The following is a 16,046-nucleotide window of genomic DNA, read 5'->3' as shown; positions in this document are numbered from 1 at the left end:
TTTTGCTATGTTCTTTATTGTTGATTTTTTTCGTATGATAAACGATGATAAACTAATCTTTGCCGACCTTTTTTTTTTGTAAAGTTCATATTTTTGTGATGTACGCGATGGTCCGGCCAAGTTTGGGCCATCTGAGTCTTCATCACTCCTATAGATGACTTCAATCCGAAGTTAGGTCCGTAAAAATATCGATCCTAGAAAAAAATCACGTTAACGATCTCCCAAATAATCCATTAGTACGTATAGGTACAACAATTTATTTACATTATTGGTATTGAAATTCACCTTTCCTTGAAAATAAAATGAATTTATTTTTGATGCCAATGTCAGGATTTATTAATTCTACGTAAATAGGTACTTGGTAGATAAATACTTTATTTAAATACTGACACATTGGCACTTACGCATTCATAATATAAAATTGTGGTAATAAATTATTAGTTTTTATAGAATTTTAAATGAATTTTTTTTTTAATTTTATATATTGATATTGAGAGTTAGGTATAATATAATAAATGTATTATATAAAGTGTCTATAATCTGTTTAAGTAATTTATTAAAAACTTTCTTTGATTTTAAATAAATTTATGCAATTCTTTTAAGTTTTATAATAATAATTGAAGCGGGTTATAAAATCAATAATTGTTTACAATAATATTTCAATTATTTGTCAATCATTAACCCAGATTTTCCCCAGAATTTTTTATATCAAAATCAACTTTTTGAGAAAAATTTATCTAGTACTGTGGTTTGTAGATAAATGTAAATTTTAGACTTTCGATTTCTAGCGTATAGACTAATAAAGTGTACTATTGTGCAAAAAAAAAATTGATTTGGGAAACTTACAACAAATGAACATGTATAAATATATCAATATTATACTTAATAGACTAGTTATAATATTTAAAAAAGGCCTCAGAAAAAGTTTTAGAAGCAACTTGATAAACGAAAACTTGATACATAATTAAATAATATATAATATAAAACGAAAGAAACATAGTTCCAACCGGGTGTCCCACAACACCTCTTTTACCGTTAAGACATGTTATTTTGCGATTCGCTTCCAGACTATTGCGGATGTTCATGATTGATCCTTTCAAACTACCTTCAAACCATTATGAGAACTACAAAGAGCTAATTGGCGAAAAATGCAGTTTTCTCTATTTTGGATTTTTAAATTATGTGAATGAACGATATGGCCTACAGACATTGTTTTTTGCTTATATTAAAGCTAATAATATTTGCTTTAATTAACATCTTTCTTCATGATTTCACCCATAAAATTAGTATTTGCCTCGATGTCAGTCGAAAATAGACCAAGTATGAAAATTTCGAAAAAATGGCCAAGATTTGAAGAGCTGTATCTCTGGTTTGGATTTGACATTATAGCAATTGTCTTTTTGCTTGAAAAACTTATAGAAAATATTTTCTGAAAAAACGCATAGTTTTGGACTTGGAAAGGGGCAAAAATTTGGCCGCCATCTTGAATATCTCACTTCCGGTCGAGATTTCGATTGAGCAACCGGCATATTTGGATTCAGCAGGATCGAAATAGGAGGAAAAGATCTTTTGCCCAAAAGTAATATGATTTGCTTCTAAAAGTTATATTTTCTTAAATTCTTTCTAGTCTATAACCATTTATTTAAATATTTGCTATATTTTGCTAACAAAATTTTTTTTTTTAAATGCGTTGCAAGCGCTACAACATCTCAATAACTATTTTGTTTATAGAATAAAAAAATGGTACATGAATTTTTGGCACGTGAGTCTTGCAAAAACGCTACAAAATCGTAGAAGCTTTCAATACTGAGACACAGCTTTCACACTTCCAAGAGCCTCCACCATCAAAAAAATAAAACGAAAACGAGCCCTAAAAGAAAAACAAAAGTTAAAAGCGGAAAATATAAGTTTTTGCTGAAAGAAACTTCTAAAAAAATTGCGAAAAAAGAATGAGAAAGTCAAGAAATAACATAACTATACTACCCGGCCCCTCCACCAAATTGCATTTTGCAACGACATTTACTGCACCAGCACATTTCTTTTCGAAATTAATATCCAAAACTACTGAAAGATTGATAACATTTTCGAGTTTTTTGCTATGATATTTTTCGAGAAAAATGCCATTTTCCATTACAAGCGGTTTTTGGTAAAAACTGAACATTTTCAAATAAGTCCCTAAAACACTCTTTAATTTTTTTTCAAAGGTTGTATTTTAAAAAATGAAGTCCAAATTTTCTGGGTGTTTTAGTCCCCAAAAAATGGGATAGTGGGATATTGAATTAATTTTTTTTTTTTGTTGGAAAATTACAGCTATATCGAAAATTCCACTTGTAAAATAATCGAAAGTGGTATCAAAAAAGTTTTTTTTTATATAAGGAATAACTTTTTACATTTAAACTTTTGTTTTATCTCTAACGGTTTACAAGATGGATGCTTTTTCATTTTATTGAAAGAGCAAAAATATTCCATTTTTAAATAGGCAAAATGTAAGCAGCTAGAACGTTGTGTTGAACTTTTTTTTATTTGATAAAAAGTTAGTTTGTAATGTGTAAAAAACTGATTAAAACCCTCAACTTTCCCTAAAAAAGGGGGTCAAGCGCACCCCTGAGAAGTCGAGTTTTGGTACGAAGTTATTACAACTGTAAATATCCATTTAGGATATTTATTACTTAGTTTAATTGTACTATGTATAAAAATGATACATTTAAGTGTTATAAAAAGTCGATATTATGTAAAGATTTTTCGTTTTTTAATGTTTGTTAATACTTCTTTGAGGGGAATACGAAGTTCAAAAGTGTTATAAAACACTTATTATTCTAATACAACTGTGCCGCAGGAAGGGTAATATTAAAGATTTAGTGTCCCCCAAATGAGATAAAACCAGAAAAAATTTATCATCTTATATATTACATGTAGGATATATATGTAAGAAGTACTCTCTATCATTATTCGTCTAATTAACGTTTAATTATTATGAATACATGCACAATTAGTATTATTGATTACGCTTATGTAATATATATTGCCTATGCTTTTTGAGAAGACTATATTGTAAGTTTTATGCCATTTATTTTAAGTCATATTTCCTGATTGTAAGATAAAAATTGATCAAACCTAAATTCTGCAAATCTTCACTATGAATAATATTATACCACAAGCCGTTTTATCAGCAATTAACAAGGTAAATATGACGACATTGTTATTTTTGGTTGGAAGTAGAATATTAAAATCAACAATAATTAGGTAAATAACAAAAAGAAAAGAACAAAGCATATTGTAGTAAAATTTATTTTCTATTACTTTGTTAATATAGAAAAATTTTTATTCACATATCCATTACTAACCGAAAAAATTGCTATTTTCAGGTTCTTTTCAGGTTCAGTTAAAAGCTTGAGGCGCTCAATTTAAAATATGAAAACTGATACGGAGCACATCAATGTATGTATGTTCGGTTGAAATCTTGCAACTCTTTTAATAACAATATCTATCTATCTAATAACAATAATTGTTAAAAGTTCTTTTTGATATTTGTATATCAAATAATAATGAAAATACAAATTTAAATTTTACATTTAAATGTCCTGTTTTTAACATACTTCTCCTGAATTTTAATAGTGTTGCTGTTCTTGCTGTTGATGAAAATATTTAAAAAATATAAAAATTATTTCTCATTTCTATTTATATAGCCATGGAAATGAAGGTTTAGTACTTCTCCTGAATTTTAATAATTTTGATGAAAATTTTTAAAGGCAAAAGCGGAGGAACTTTTTTTTTACATTATCCAATTTTTCTAATATGAAATACATACTCAAAAATAAACAATACCTACACTGAATTATATGACCATTATAATCGAGATATGAAGGCATCCTATTCATTCAGTTTTGAAACAACCAAAAAGCTATCGTTTTATGTGAGAATGATCTTTAAATACTTTTAACGCTACTTCCTAGAAAATTATCAAATTTTTCAGATGAAAGCTCAAAGCATAATAATTCTACTTATTATTAATTATTAATAACAGTCTGTCGTTTAGCTTGCCATAAAGTTATATTATAATTATTATTCTTCTATGGCCAGACGCCCGTGGTTCTCTGGTAAACAAGTTTCTTCTTAATCTTGTCACAGATTTTAGGTTGGTAGTATTGCCATTTATCCGAGTTGATCAAATTTGGGAGAAGAAATCTTTGCATGTTTCGGGAATGATTTCACTTAACGATTGCTTCAATATAATTGTTGTGGATTCTAGGTCTTTGTAACTTCTGCCAGTTGCCAAAAATGTTAAAGTTGCTATTAGCCTTTCCTGTGGTGATATTGCTGTCCTCATCCAAGTATTTTCTTTGACGATATGCGGGGTCACTAATTCCTATAAATAAGTATACGTGCCTATGTTCATTCTCAAGTATAGTTCCGCCAATCATTAGGTTCATAATCATTTAATTATTACTATTCAATATTATATCTTTATCTTTTATCCTTTACATCGATTTCAGGAATATCAAACAGAACTTACATTTTTAACAAAATATTAATACAATTATTCATTTAACGTAAGTTTATTGAAAAAAGTGAGTAAAAGAAAAACAAATACTAAGTTTAAAAAATCAAGTTTATTGAAAAAAGGTGAGTAAAATGTATGTATATTGCATTATTTATAATTATAATATGTCAAAAGTGGAGTAGTGGCAAGCCCAGTCGCTTCCCCTTGCAAGTAATTCGGTTCGTATCTAGCAATGTCCCGATTAATTTTTAATTAAATAAGTTATTAAGGCGAGATAATATCATTTTTTTAGAAAATTGTTATGAGAACCAAAAGCGACAAATAAGTAAGAGAGCGTGGTATATTTTATGTTATTTTAATTTCCACACCCTGACAGAAGAGTGATTTATGACATAACGACATAAGTAGAAAAGTAGAACTAACATAATTTTTTTTTTTGTGCAATGACATGTTTTCCTGTTACAAAATTTTAAATTTTAGTTTAACGAGCGATTTTTTAATTTTATAAATACAAATTTTAATATTTTGTAATAGGTGAATATGAGTGAGATAAACTATATACATGTTCTCCTATTAAAAAGTTTCATATTTTAGCATAACCAAGCCATTTTTGTACATATTTTTAATATTTTGTAACAAGAGAACATGATTTTAAAGAGTGAACATATGAAGAGTGACATATGTATAACGTACGTTATTTATAGTAAGAGTGCGGGTTGTATATATAATTTAAACTATAAAAAGAGTGGAAAATTTTTTACATCAGGATATAATTTAAAAGTAAAAATCAACCACACCAGGATACGAACCAGCGTATCTTGGTTTCATAGGCAAGAGCTATACCCAACCCACACAGCCACGCGACTTATTTATAGCCATATAATTAATTAACTTGATACCAGGTTATATATTCTATGCTTGATACTTACCTTTATTAAAAATTAATTCATAATTTTCTTCTGAAAGATAGGCTAGAAAATTTAAAAAATAAAACAAAATTTTAAATATATAACAAATTTTATTTATTTATTACAAAAAAAAAAATGTTTTCATGAAATATCATATTTGTGCCATTCAAAGAAATAAATTGCCGTTCGAACAAATAATTTTAATAATCAAACAATGAAAAACAGACAACGAACAATGGATTAAAGAAGATTTATAATTTATTTAACGAAAAAATTTTTGTGGGGGGCCAAATTACGTTAGCTACCAATTTTTTAAATCAAATCTACCAACCTTCTAGACAGATTTTTGGTTGGCAACACATACTAGAGCATATAGCTCTATATATTTATATAGAGCTCTAGTAATGACTTTTAAATCGTCTATATTTATATCACAGGATAAATATTTGACATTAATCACAGAAAAATATAATTTTCCTAATAATTAATTTATTATCAATTTTTATAAAATGAAAACATTCATTTTATAAAAAATATTCAAAAATTAATTAAATTTTTAAGCGTCATCAATGTTAGAAAGAATTTACAGAATTTGTAATTGTAAAATTTCAATGTTGGAAAATGGATTTAGAAATTTATAATTTACATAAAATATGCCGAGCATGTAAACGTGTTGAGGAAAATATGTATTCAATATTTGAAAATAAAGTTGTATTTGATTTATCAACGAAAATATGTGAAATGTTAATGGCATGTACTTCTTTAGAGGTAAAATTATCATATTTAAATGTTTATTATTTAAACTTTCTCATTCATAGCACGTTTAACTAGCTTGATTTCCACTTTTTGAATTTAAAATCCAATGTAGCTACAAGCTTTAATCAACTATATTTTAGCTGTTAATTTAATTTCGGAAACTTGGACCTGCAAATTGTTTCAAAACATTTCGACTTAACACTAGGATATAGTTTAAATAGAAACTCATAAAACATCTTCTAAATACCAATATAGCAATTCTATATGTATTTATATTGGAAAGATTCTTGTTTCCTTAGCTTTCCATTTGATTAGAGTTTGGTCTTCTAGAAAGAATGCTTCATTGTTTTTATTCAAATTTAGTTTGTTGCGAAAATAGGGAATATTCATGAAATTAAAATTTGATTCAAATAATTTTCTTCCGTAACTTGAATGACTGTACATTTCAACTAAACCATTATTTTAGTAATTAATATATTTTTAATTACTTAAAATTAATTAATAAAAGTACAAATTCAGTGAAGACATTTAAAAATTTCTAGAATAGTCTGTACTCTTTTAATATTGGAAACTTCTATCTACATATTTCCTCCATACTTTTAAAAATTCGTTTCTTACAACATTTGACTTTTTTTAAATGCAATAATAATTATAATTAAAAACTTTTTTCTATTCAAGATTGAAATGGATGATGGAATGCCAAATTTAATGTGTTTTACATGTATCGAACAATTAAACATTGCTTTCGCATTCAAACGTCAATGTGAAGATACCGATTCATATTTACGTGATTACATTAAAAAAAATCAAATTAAATTTGAAAATAGTCTTGAAGAAACCTCCACAATATTTCACAATGATGTAAATCAAGTTGACACGAAAGATATAAAAAATGAACATCTTGAACAAGATACAGAAATATTTGTATGCAAAAAATGTGAAAAAAAATTTATTAATTTAAAAAGTTTAAATTTACATATAAAACGACATCATGCAACAGATACGGACTCATCGATATATAATGAAACGTCAACAAAATGTAATTTATGTTCTGAAGAGTTTACAACGTTGTTATTATTAAAAGAACATGTAGAAATTACACATTCCAAAAAAGTTTACATTTGTAAAATATGTAAAAAAAATATATACGCTTATTCAAATTTAAAACAACATTTAATATCACATTTAAAAGAAAAAGACGAAAATTTAGATCAACTAGAAAATAAGGTGTGTGAAGAATAATAGGGTATTACCGTTTGTAAAAAATAAATTATGAAGTTTGAAAAAAGTTAAAATTTATGTAAAAATTTGCTTAAATATTCTGATTTCGAGTCATAAAAGCACATTTTTCATTTAAAATATTAAAATTAAAAATCGTAATTTTTAAACTGCATATCACGTCACCTAAAACGCGGGTAAGCCCTGCTGTGATGTCATATCGGTATGAGTCATAGACCATCAGTTAGTTCAATGTATACAACTGGGTATAATAAATACATAGATAATAAGTATTTATATTTATTATAATCTGATGTCTATGAATATATCTGTCAAACTTATTTGTGTTATTTCTTATAATGATACCGATATTACGTCATCAAATTGGATGCTCGCGTTTTTGACAGTTTAAAATTTAATTTAAGTTTTTGGCAAAAAAGCGTGTGTATTTTTCCAAAATAAATTTTTTGTGGCTTTTTATTAGCAAAATCAACATTTTGAGGTACTTTTTCAAAAATAGTAGAATACCCTATTATAAAAATATTTTACTTTTTATTTGTTTCATTGTGTATTTGTTTTATATAACCTAAAGTATTTTTTTTTAATTATGTATCTAAATTACACGATGCCCGGGAATGCAGCCCGAGTCCTCTTATTGTTTTAAATTTGATTGGGTACTTATAAAAAAAGGGCGTTAATCCATTGAAATGTGTTATGTTATATAAATTAAGGATACATATGAAATAACTTTTGTTATATTACGATATTTCATTATTATATACGTAAACGAAACTGCACATTTCAATGGATTAACGCCCTTTTTGATAAGTATCCAATCAAATTTAAAACAATAACGAGGACTCGGGTTCCATTTCCGGGCATCGTGTAATTTTTCGTTTCTTTCTATCAGCTTAAAGTAAAAATATTACCAAAACCTAAAAAAATTTATAATATTATTGATAACAACGCAGAATTTCAACCTCTACAGCATACGCAAATTCCCCAAAATCACATCTTGGCTTTTTTACATGCAATTTCAAAGTATAATGTATTTATGATAATTATTGTCACTCTTGTATGTGTGATCACAACGCTCCTTTGTAAAGAATCTCCTAAGTTATTAAAGAAAGAGCAAAAGCTAAACCTATACAGCGCATTAAAAAGTTACTGTGAACACTCTGTGCTTTGAAAGTGCGTATTGACTATATGCGTAGTCATGGTAGAGAGAGTCATATTGACGCCAGTGCTTCCAGTGGATAATTTTGACGAGAAAGGAGGCTGTTATGGCTAATTTTCTATTGTTTTCTTGTAAATTTAAGTGTCAAATTAAAATTATTGATAAATAACAATCAATTAAACTTGTTGCATTAGAAATTGTGAAAATAAGAGACCAAATCACATAAATAATATTTTTTAAATGTAAATTAACGTAATTACTTATTTAAGTTTGTTAGAAAATAGTATTAAATTATCAATGCAAACCATATATACAATTCATAGAATTATATGCCCAACAATACTATTTGTAAAGTAGTGTATCGTTACTATGGTAACTCTTTGAAATAAAGCTCATACATGGAGCGAATAAAAAAGGCAATACATTGTGTAGAAAGTGAAATTCTGCGTCGAAACTAAACAATATTTCACAAATTAATTATTTCTACTTTAAATCTTACCTTTTTCTGTTTAAGGATAATTTTGCATGTAATATATGTAATAAAGGATTTACTCTTGAGGATGATTTACAATTACATTTGATGGAAATTCATGAAAGCGAATCCAAAGAAAATGTATATTTGTTAGATTCAATTGAAAATTATTTAGATCATTATATTCAATTAAATGAGGATTCAATGATCACGGAAAATTTTGATGATTTTGAGGATGACGAATGTTTTGAACCAAATGTGGATATTGTAGAAAATGAAATTAAATACGAAGAAAATGATGTCAATTATGAAAATGATATTAAATATGAATTCGATGAAAAAATTGAAATACCATTAGAAAATTATGAAATTGATACAACAATAATAAAACGTAAACGTGGTCGACCTCGAAAAGGTGAAGAGCGTAGCAACAAAGGTGAACAAAAGCAACAATCAATTAATTTTCAATGTAAACATTGTGATAAAGTTTTAAAAACAAAATTAGGATATGAAATTCACATACAAAAACATTTTATTTATGAGTGCGGAAAATGTGGAGAGAAATTCCATGATAATAACTCAATATTCAAACATTTAGAAGATTCGCATGGTTAGTATACCAAATTAAATTTACAAAACAGATAATGATTTTGGTATGAACAGCCAATGATTTTGTATAATGTTATGTAATAGGGAATATTCATGAAATTTAAATTTGGTTCAAATATTTTTCTTCCGTAACTTTAATGACTGGACATTTCAACTAAACCATTATTTTAGTAATTAATATCTTTATAATTACTTAAAATTAATTAATAAAAGTACAAATTCAGTGAGGGCATTTAAAAATTTCTAAAACGTAAATTCAAATTTTTATACGGACGTGACATCAAAGTACGAATTTGTTGACATACTGTATGATATTAATTACTTACATTTGGTATGATATTACATTAATTTCTATTATTCTACGGTTTTTTATTAGAAAACTTAATGATAACGAGTGTAAATTCTGTGTTGTAAATTCATTTTTTTAAAGTGTAAATTATAATTGAACTGTCACCAATTGACAGATCACGTACTTATACGTCATTAGCAGAGAGCGCCAAAAAAACTGCGTTTAAATATCTCAAAATTATAATGTATTTTAAATATTTTTTTACACTTAAATATAGCATTTTTAAGCAGTATTTATATTTTGTACTTTGTTATAACGGTGTAGACAATGAATTAAAAATATAAAAAAAAAAACATGAATATTCCCTATTTTGGTATAATGTTTCAAGTGACAAAAGAAAACATAATAATTTTCTGCGTTTTAAGAAATGTTTTATCACAAAAAAATAATGACAAAAGGTCTACGAATGGTTAAGTAGTTAAGTTCTATTCAACACTGAAATACTTTCCAAACGCCAATTAGTCATAACAAAATCTTTGGTTGTGATAATTTTTTCAAGTGTCCTTCCTTTCTCATTTTATTTTTCTAAACTAGGTACGGATAATAAGACGGACGATACTACAGAATACATTAAAACTTGTGATTTATGTCCGAATGAAACATTCGAACATTTTGATAAATATGTTAAACATAAATTAAATCAACATAATATACGTGTAAAAATATTTAGCGATAAGAAATTTGATTGTTATGTATGTGGTAAAGCTTTTACAACCGAAAAATATCGTGATATACATGAAAAAACACACTCCATGAACAAAGCGTGTGCGTGTAAAACATGTGGTAAACGTTTTTCAACTAAAACAAATTTAAATGAGCATATGAAATGTCATGATGAATGTTCGAAAAAGTTTTTATGTTCGGAATGTGGACAACGTTTTATACGATACGATTATCTTGTTATTCATATGCGTCGCCATCGGGGAGAGAAACCATTCAAGTGTAAATACTGTGGAAAAGGTAATATTTGCTTTATTTGTAAAATATAATAAAATTTTTAAATTTTTCGTACAAAATTATTAATTTGCGATAATTCTTTCAAGATCACAGTCTCTTTTTCATAACAAAATTATGAAGTACTTGTTTTACCTATGTGCCAAATTGTTCCATTAAAAAGTGCCATGAATTATTAAGAAAAACATATAAAGGAACTCAAACCTAAAAAAATACCACAGTCAAGTTTCTCGCGCAATTAAAAATTTTCCAGACCCTTTGAAAAAGAATTTGTCAGCTATGAAAATTTTCATAAAGATAAAAGTTGTTTTTCAACAAGAAAATATTGCCTGAAAAGAAAATTGGTGGGCTTTCATTTTTGTATTAGGGACCATTCATGAATTACGTGAGGATGATTTTGTCGATTTTTGATCACCCCTCTACCCCCTTTTAAGGGTACTTAATATTTTCCGAACTCCTTCCCTCTTTTTACGTAAGATTCTACCCCTTTTCAGAATAAAAAATGTTGTTAGAAAAAGATCAGTTGCACATTTAAGGTTTTAAAATTTTAATAAAGAATAAAAATTTTGTAAAATGAGATGTAAATCGAAGTGGGCATTATAGAATGAAGAAAGCAATTCGGAATCCGAAATAGAACTACATTTTTACTATTAAATTTCGACTTACAAAATATTACATAATAATGTCATTAATAAATGGATCTAACTAAGTCTTATGGTACAGATCTTTAAAAATAGAATAAAAGCCTTCCAGTGGCTTTTCTTACAGATGATATTACGATATTCGATGGTTATCGGCTGCGTATATTTCAGCTAAGATTTTGTTCAAAAGTTTAAATTATTGGGACTTAAACTTCATTGCGATCTATGGTCTACATAATATTCTTTATTGATTGTGTGTCCTTCTGAAAATGGTCAAGTATTGTTTTCAACGAACTATCGATTTGAACGCTTTGTGACTTACTTTATTTATGTCCTTTAATAGTAGGACGTATGGCCTCATTTAACGAACAAATTTTTTCATTGTTTTAAACGGTAGGAAAATGCCGCTCAAAGAACAGAACTATTATCTAACGAAGAAAATTGTGATTAATTTAAATATCATGTCATACTATGTAATCTTGCATGTTTTTTCATTTTAGGATTTCCAAGAACAACAGATCTAACAGTACATGAAAGATATCATACTGGAGAGAAAACTCATTTATGTGTGATTTGTGGAAGAGGATTTGGAAGGTAATAATTAAATTTTATAAAATTTGTACTTTGCCATCCTAGATGATTATTACTCTTAACATTATTAAATATTTTTAGGGCATATAATTTAACAGTTCATATGCGTACACACACCGGCGAGAAACCTTATCAATGTACATACTGTGATGCCGCATTTGCACAGGGTAATGACTTAAAAGCACACGTACGTCGTCATACTGGTGAACGATACCATTGTGACATGTGTTCAGAAGCATTTTTAATGGGTTACTTGTTAACACAACATAAACGTAATGTTCATGGTTTAGATGTAAAATCACATATACGTCGGTTAAAACCATCGGAACGTGTACATTTATCAACAACCAAACCGCTATTAATCCCACAAGAACCACAAACTGCAACTGTTGTTGTTCTAACAGCACCCAGTGATAATTCTACAACATCTAATACAGAACAATTTCAATTAGCATATCAGAATCAAGTATTGTAGCGAATAATTTAAAATTGTTTACAAATATGGCTAAGGAAGAATAATTTGAAGTGTCTTGATTTGTCGCTCCCCTTTAAAGGTCGATTTTACAAGCAAATATAGGAAGAAAATTTAAAATAATATATCGGAATATTTTTCTATAGAACCTACAAATGTTTGATAAACTTATAAATAGGTTCACAATCTATATTCAAAATGGATGTTGAATTTTCGTCTAGACCGGTGGGCAGTATTGTCTAATCAAGGTATACAAGTGACTTCATTTAGGTGCATAATAATAAAATGTGATTTATTATTAAATATAACAAAATGTCTTCCTTTGCTAAATATTTTTTCACTTGCTGGATTTAAGTCTCAAAATCTAAATAGAGTTTATTATATTGACATTAGGGTTTTAAATTGACCGATGTAGTACGATAAAATTCTTAATGATCAATTGAATTTCGACATCTTCGAAATTTAGAGTAATTTTTTGTTTTAAATTATACCTTTAGCATTCATAGAACGTTTTGCCACTTTAGGGCCACCGTTTTAAATTTTATTTTAATAATATTTTTTACTTAGAAAAGATATATAGACATTTATCAAGTGCGGATTCAGAGGGGGGGGGGGGGGCTTAGCCCAAAAATTAAGGCAGTCACTTTTTTTATGTAATTTGCAAATAACACGCAAGGGTATTAACTATCCGCATAAGACAATCTGATAGTTAATATGCAGAATATTAAAAAGAATAACAGAATAAACAAAAGATCCAGCATCAGTAAAAAAATTATCACTTACTAAAAAGTACTCAAAAACTGCAGCATATTACATCCTTCAAAAATAGTTAAGTTTTTAAAAAATAACCTCAGTTTTAAATTTTGATTTTTTTTCGTTTTTTTTTTTTTTAAATAACAGCAATGTATATGGAAGCTTGACTTTATAAGTTAATCTTTGGTGTTACTGTCCTTAAATATATTTTTCATTTTGGTTGAAATTTTAAAGTTTATAACGAATAAATTTTAACCTTTTTGTTTTTCTCTTAAATAAACGAAAAAGAAATCAACATTTTATGGTCGCATTTCTTTTGTAACTAAGTTCATAAGACTGGAGACTTTATTTTAAACTGAAACAGAAATATATAAATTAAAAACTTTTCTACAAAATTTGTTATTATTTTTCCGTACAATTTCGATTCTTTGGTTTTACTTTTTTCAATATTCCTTTTTTATTTTGGGAAAATATCTTCTGATTTTTTTGAAATCCTTTTCATAAATGAAACTTTAAATAACTAGACCTTTATGTGAATAACTTTTTTTATTCCTAAGATAAATTTTGTATTAGGTAAAATGGTGGTTAAGTGACGGTTAGATGCTAGGTGAATAACAGCGAAATGGCGAGACTTAATAATTGCTCATAGAACGTTTAATTAACCAAATAAAATGATACTTATCAATTTTATAAATTATATAAAGTACTCAATTTTATAAATTTATATAAAGTACTCAATTTTATAAATTTATGTAATCATTAAACAAAATTGTCAAAATGCACTCAAGGGGATAAAAGAACCTCGATTTTAAAATTAAATAAACCCAAATTTTTTTTAAATTAGATGTGCTATGTTATTTTAAAAAAATTTGTTACTAGAGTATATACGAAAAAGAGGTCCAAAAAAAAAAAAAGCGTTTATAATTAAAACAAAACCAGTTATTTCGAGTACATTTTGGAATTATCCGTTATTTCATTGTGGTAACGTTTCTAGCCGGAGTATCAGAGATAATAAGCTTTTAAAAAAATAATGTAGCATGAAATTTATATTCTAATATTTCTTCATCTTTTCTAAAATAGAAAATAAAACAATTTAGGGAAATTAAAAACATTCCTAGAATCGCTTCTATTTGTATTTGCCATTTTTTTATATCTAAATTATCTTTAAATTAAGATCAATTGAACTTAATTTAAAAAATGGTCAGGCTCTTCTACCCAGTTCTGCATTAATAGTGCTAAAAGTGGTGTGCATTTTTTTATTTTATTGACTATTCTCACGAATTTATCATGTTCTTTTTGAATTCTCTGTACAGTTAAATTGTAAATAATTTATTTTCAGAACAAAATTTTGTATTGAAACATTTTATAGAAAATATAAATAAAAAGTATTCTGTAATATAAAAACTTGTATCTCTCTCCCCAATAGTTAAACATACAAAACCAGAAACAAAAACCATGTTTAGCAACGTTGCAAAGCAGCGTGTGACGTTGTGATATAACTCGCAACATAACGCTCAATCTATGATTCACAATAAGTATGTCAACTCATTTGATGTGCATTTTTAAGATCTACTTTTCATTCATAGGATGTAAAATGGAAAAAATGCAAATTACAGAAGTGTATACTCCCAATTCTGATGTGCTGGTTACCATTGATAGACAATACCCCAAAATAATATAAAAGGAAACTAAAATTTAAAAACCTCGCAATAATAATGCTAGAGTACATGGAGTCAAATCTTCATTTCCGCTCAATTGTTTCTATCTTCAAGAGTGTAACAAAATCATCAAGAGGTATTACTTATATTTCAAAACAAGTAAACGCTTATCATCTCTATTAATTTAAAGCATTTACAAAACAACAAATATAAAATAATTTAAAACAAATATACGTTTTCATTAAAAAAATTATTCTTTTTTGTCAGGGGCAGTATATGCCAAAAAGTCAGACTTATCGAAAAATAAGCTTAAGCAGTACACTAGAATTTCTTATACAAGTATATATAGTTTGAAGCATTTCTCTTTTGGTAAAAACTCAAGTTTATATAAATTTTCTCAAACCTCATAAATTGAAATTAACCAACTCCGTAACTCCTATTCTATGTGAGTGACTCAAATTATATGTAACCTCTTGGTATCTTTATCCTATTGGTATGTTTGTGTATACAGAACACACAAACGTTTAAACTATATAAGTGTAGAAATTGGACATGAATATTTTAGTCATGTATCACTTATATAGCATTGTAAAACGTTTGTGTTCTGTATACACAAACATACAAATAGAATAAATACACGAAGAGGTTGCATATTATTTGAGTCACTCACATAGAATAGGAATGACGGAGTTGGTTGCGCCCTAGGCCGGATATCTAGAGTACCCGAGTTCGAATCCCGGCTTCTGTGTAATTTTTTCGTTTATTTCTATTTGTTCAAATGCAAAAATGTAATCTTGAACAAGCCCAATGAGCTGAAATTGTTTCTGCAGTTGGGCAGACACTTTTCTCAACTCCATCCGTGGACATACTGTATACTGTGTAAAGTATAGACATTTTTCTAAGACCACCCTATGCAGCTCATGAATAATTAATTGGCAGAAAAATACCCGACTCGGTACGCCATCTTTTTGAAATTTATGTATACAA

At 27.3% G+C, this 16,046-nt stretch overlaps 1 protein-coding gene across 1 annotated transcript; it reads left to right on the top strand.

Moving 5' to 3' along the window:
* Window positions 1-6,030: 6,030 nt before the first annotated feature.
* On the top strand, window positions 6,031-12,951 carry LOC123305654 (zinc finger protein 180-like). The gene is made up of 6 exons (XM_044887436.1): window positions 6,031-6,177; window positions 6,844-7,102; window positions 9,208-9,642; window positions 10,525-10,950; window positions 12,086-12,179; window positions 12,258-12,951. The coding sequence occupies exons 1-6, from the start codon at window positions 6,031-6,033 to the stop codon at window positions 12,649-12,651; spliced, it is 1,755 nt and encodes a 584-aa protein (XP_044743371.1). The 3' UTR covers window positions 12,652-12,951.
* The last annotated feature ends 3,095 nt before the right edge of the window (window positions 12,952-16,046 follow it).

This window comes from Chrysoperla carnea, chromosome 1 (genome assembly GCF_905475395.1).
Source record: "Chrysoperla carnea chromosome 1, inChrCarn1.1, whole genome shotgun sequence".
In the NCBI taxonomy this organism is placed as follows: domain Eukaryota; kingdom Metazoa; phylum Arthropoda; class Insecta; order Neuroptera; family Chrysopidae; genus Chrysoperla; species Chrysoperla carnea.
The sequence above is the reverse complement of the archived record's forward strand: the minus strand, read 5'-3'. Positions and strand labels throughout refer to the sequence as shown.

What these genes read in the sequence shown, in the direction of transcription:
- LOC123305654 (XM_044887436.1), top strand. Translation starts at nt 6,031, where the DNA reads ATGGATTTAGAAATTTATAATTTACATAAAATATGCCGAGCATGTAAA. An exon ending in AATATTTGTATGCAAAAAAT is followed by an intron (nt 7,103 to 9,207) that starts GTGAAAAAAAAT and finishes AAAATTATTTAG; the next exon opens with ATCATTATATTCAATTAAAT. An exon ending in GTGTAAATACTGTGGAAAAG is followed by an intron (nt 10,951 to 12,085) that starts GTAATATTTGCT and finishes TTTTCATTTTAG; the next exon opens with GATTTCCAAGAACAACAGAT.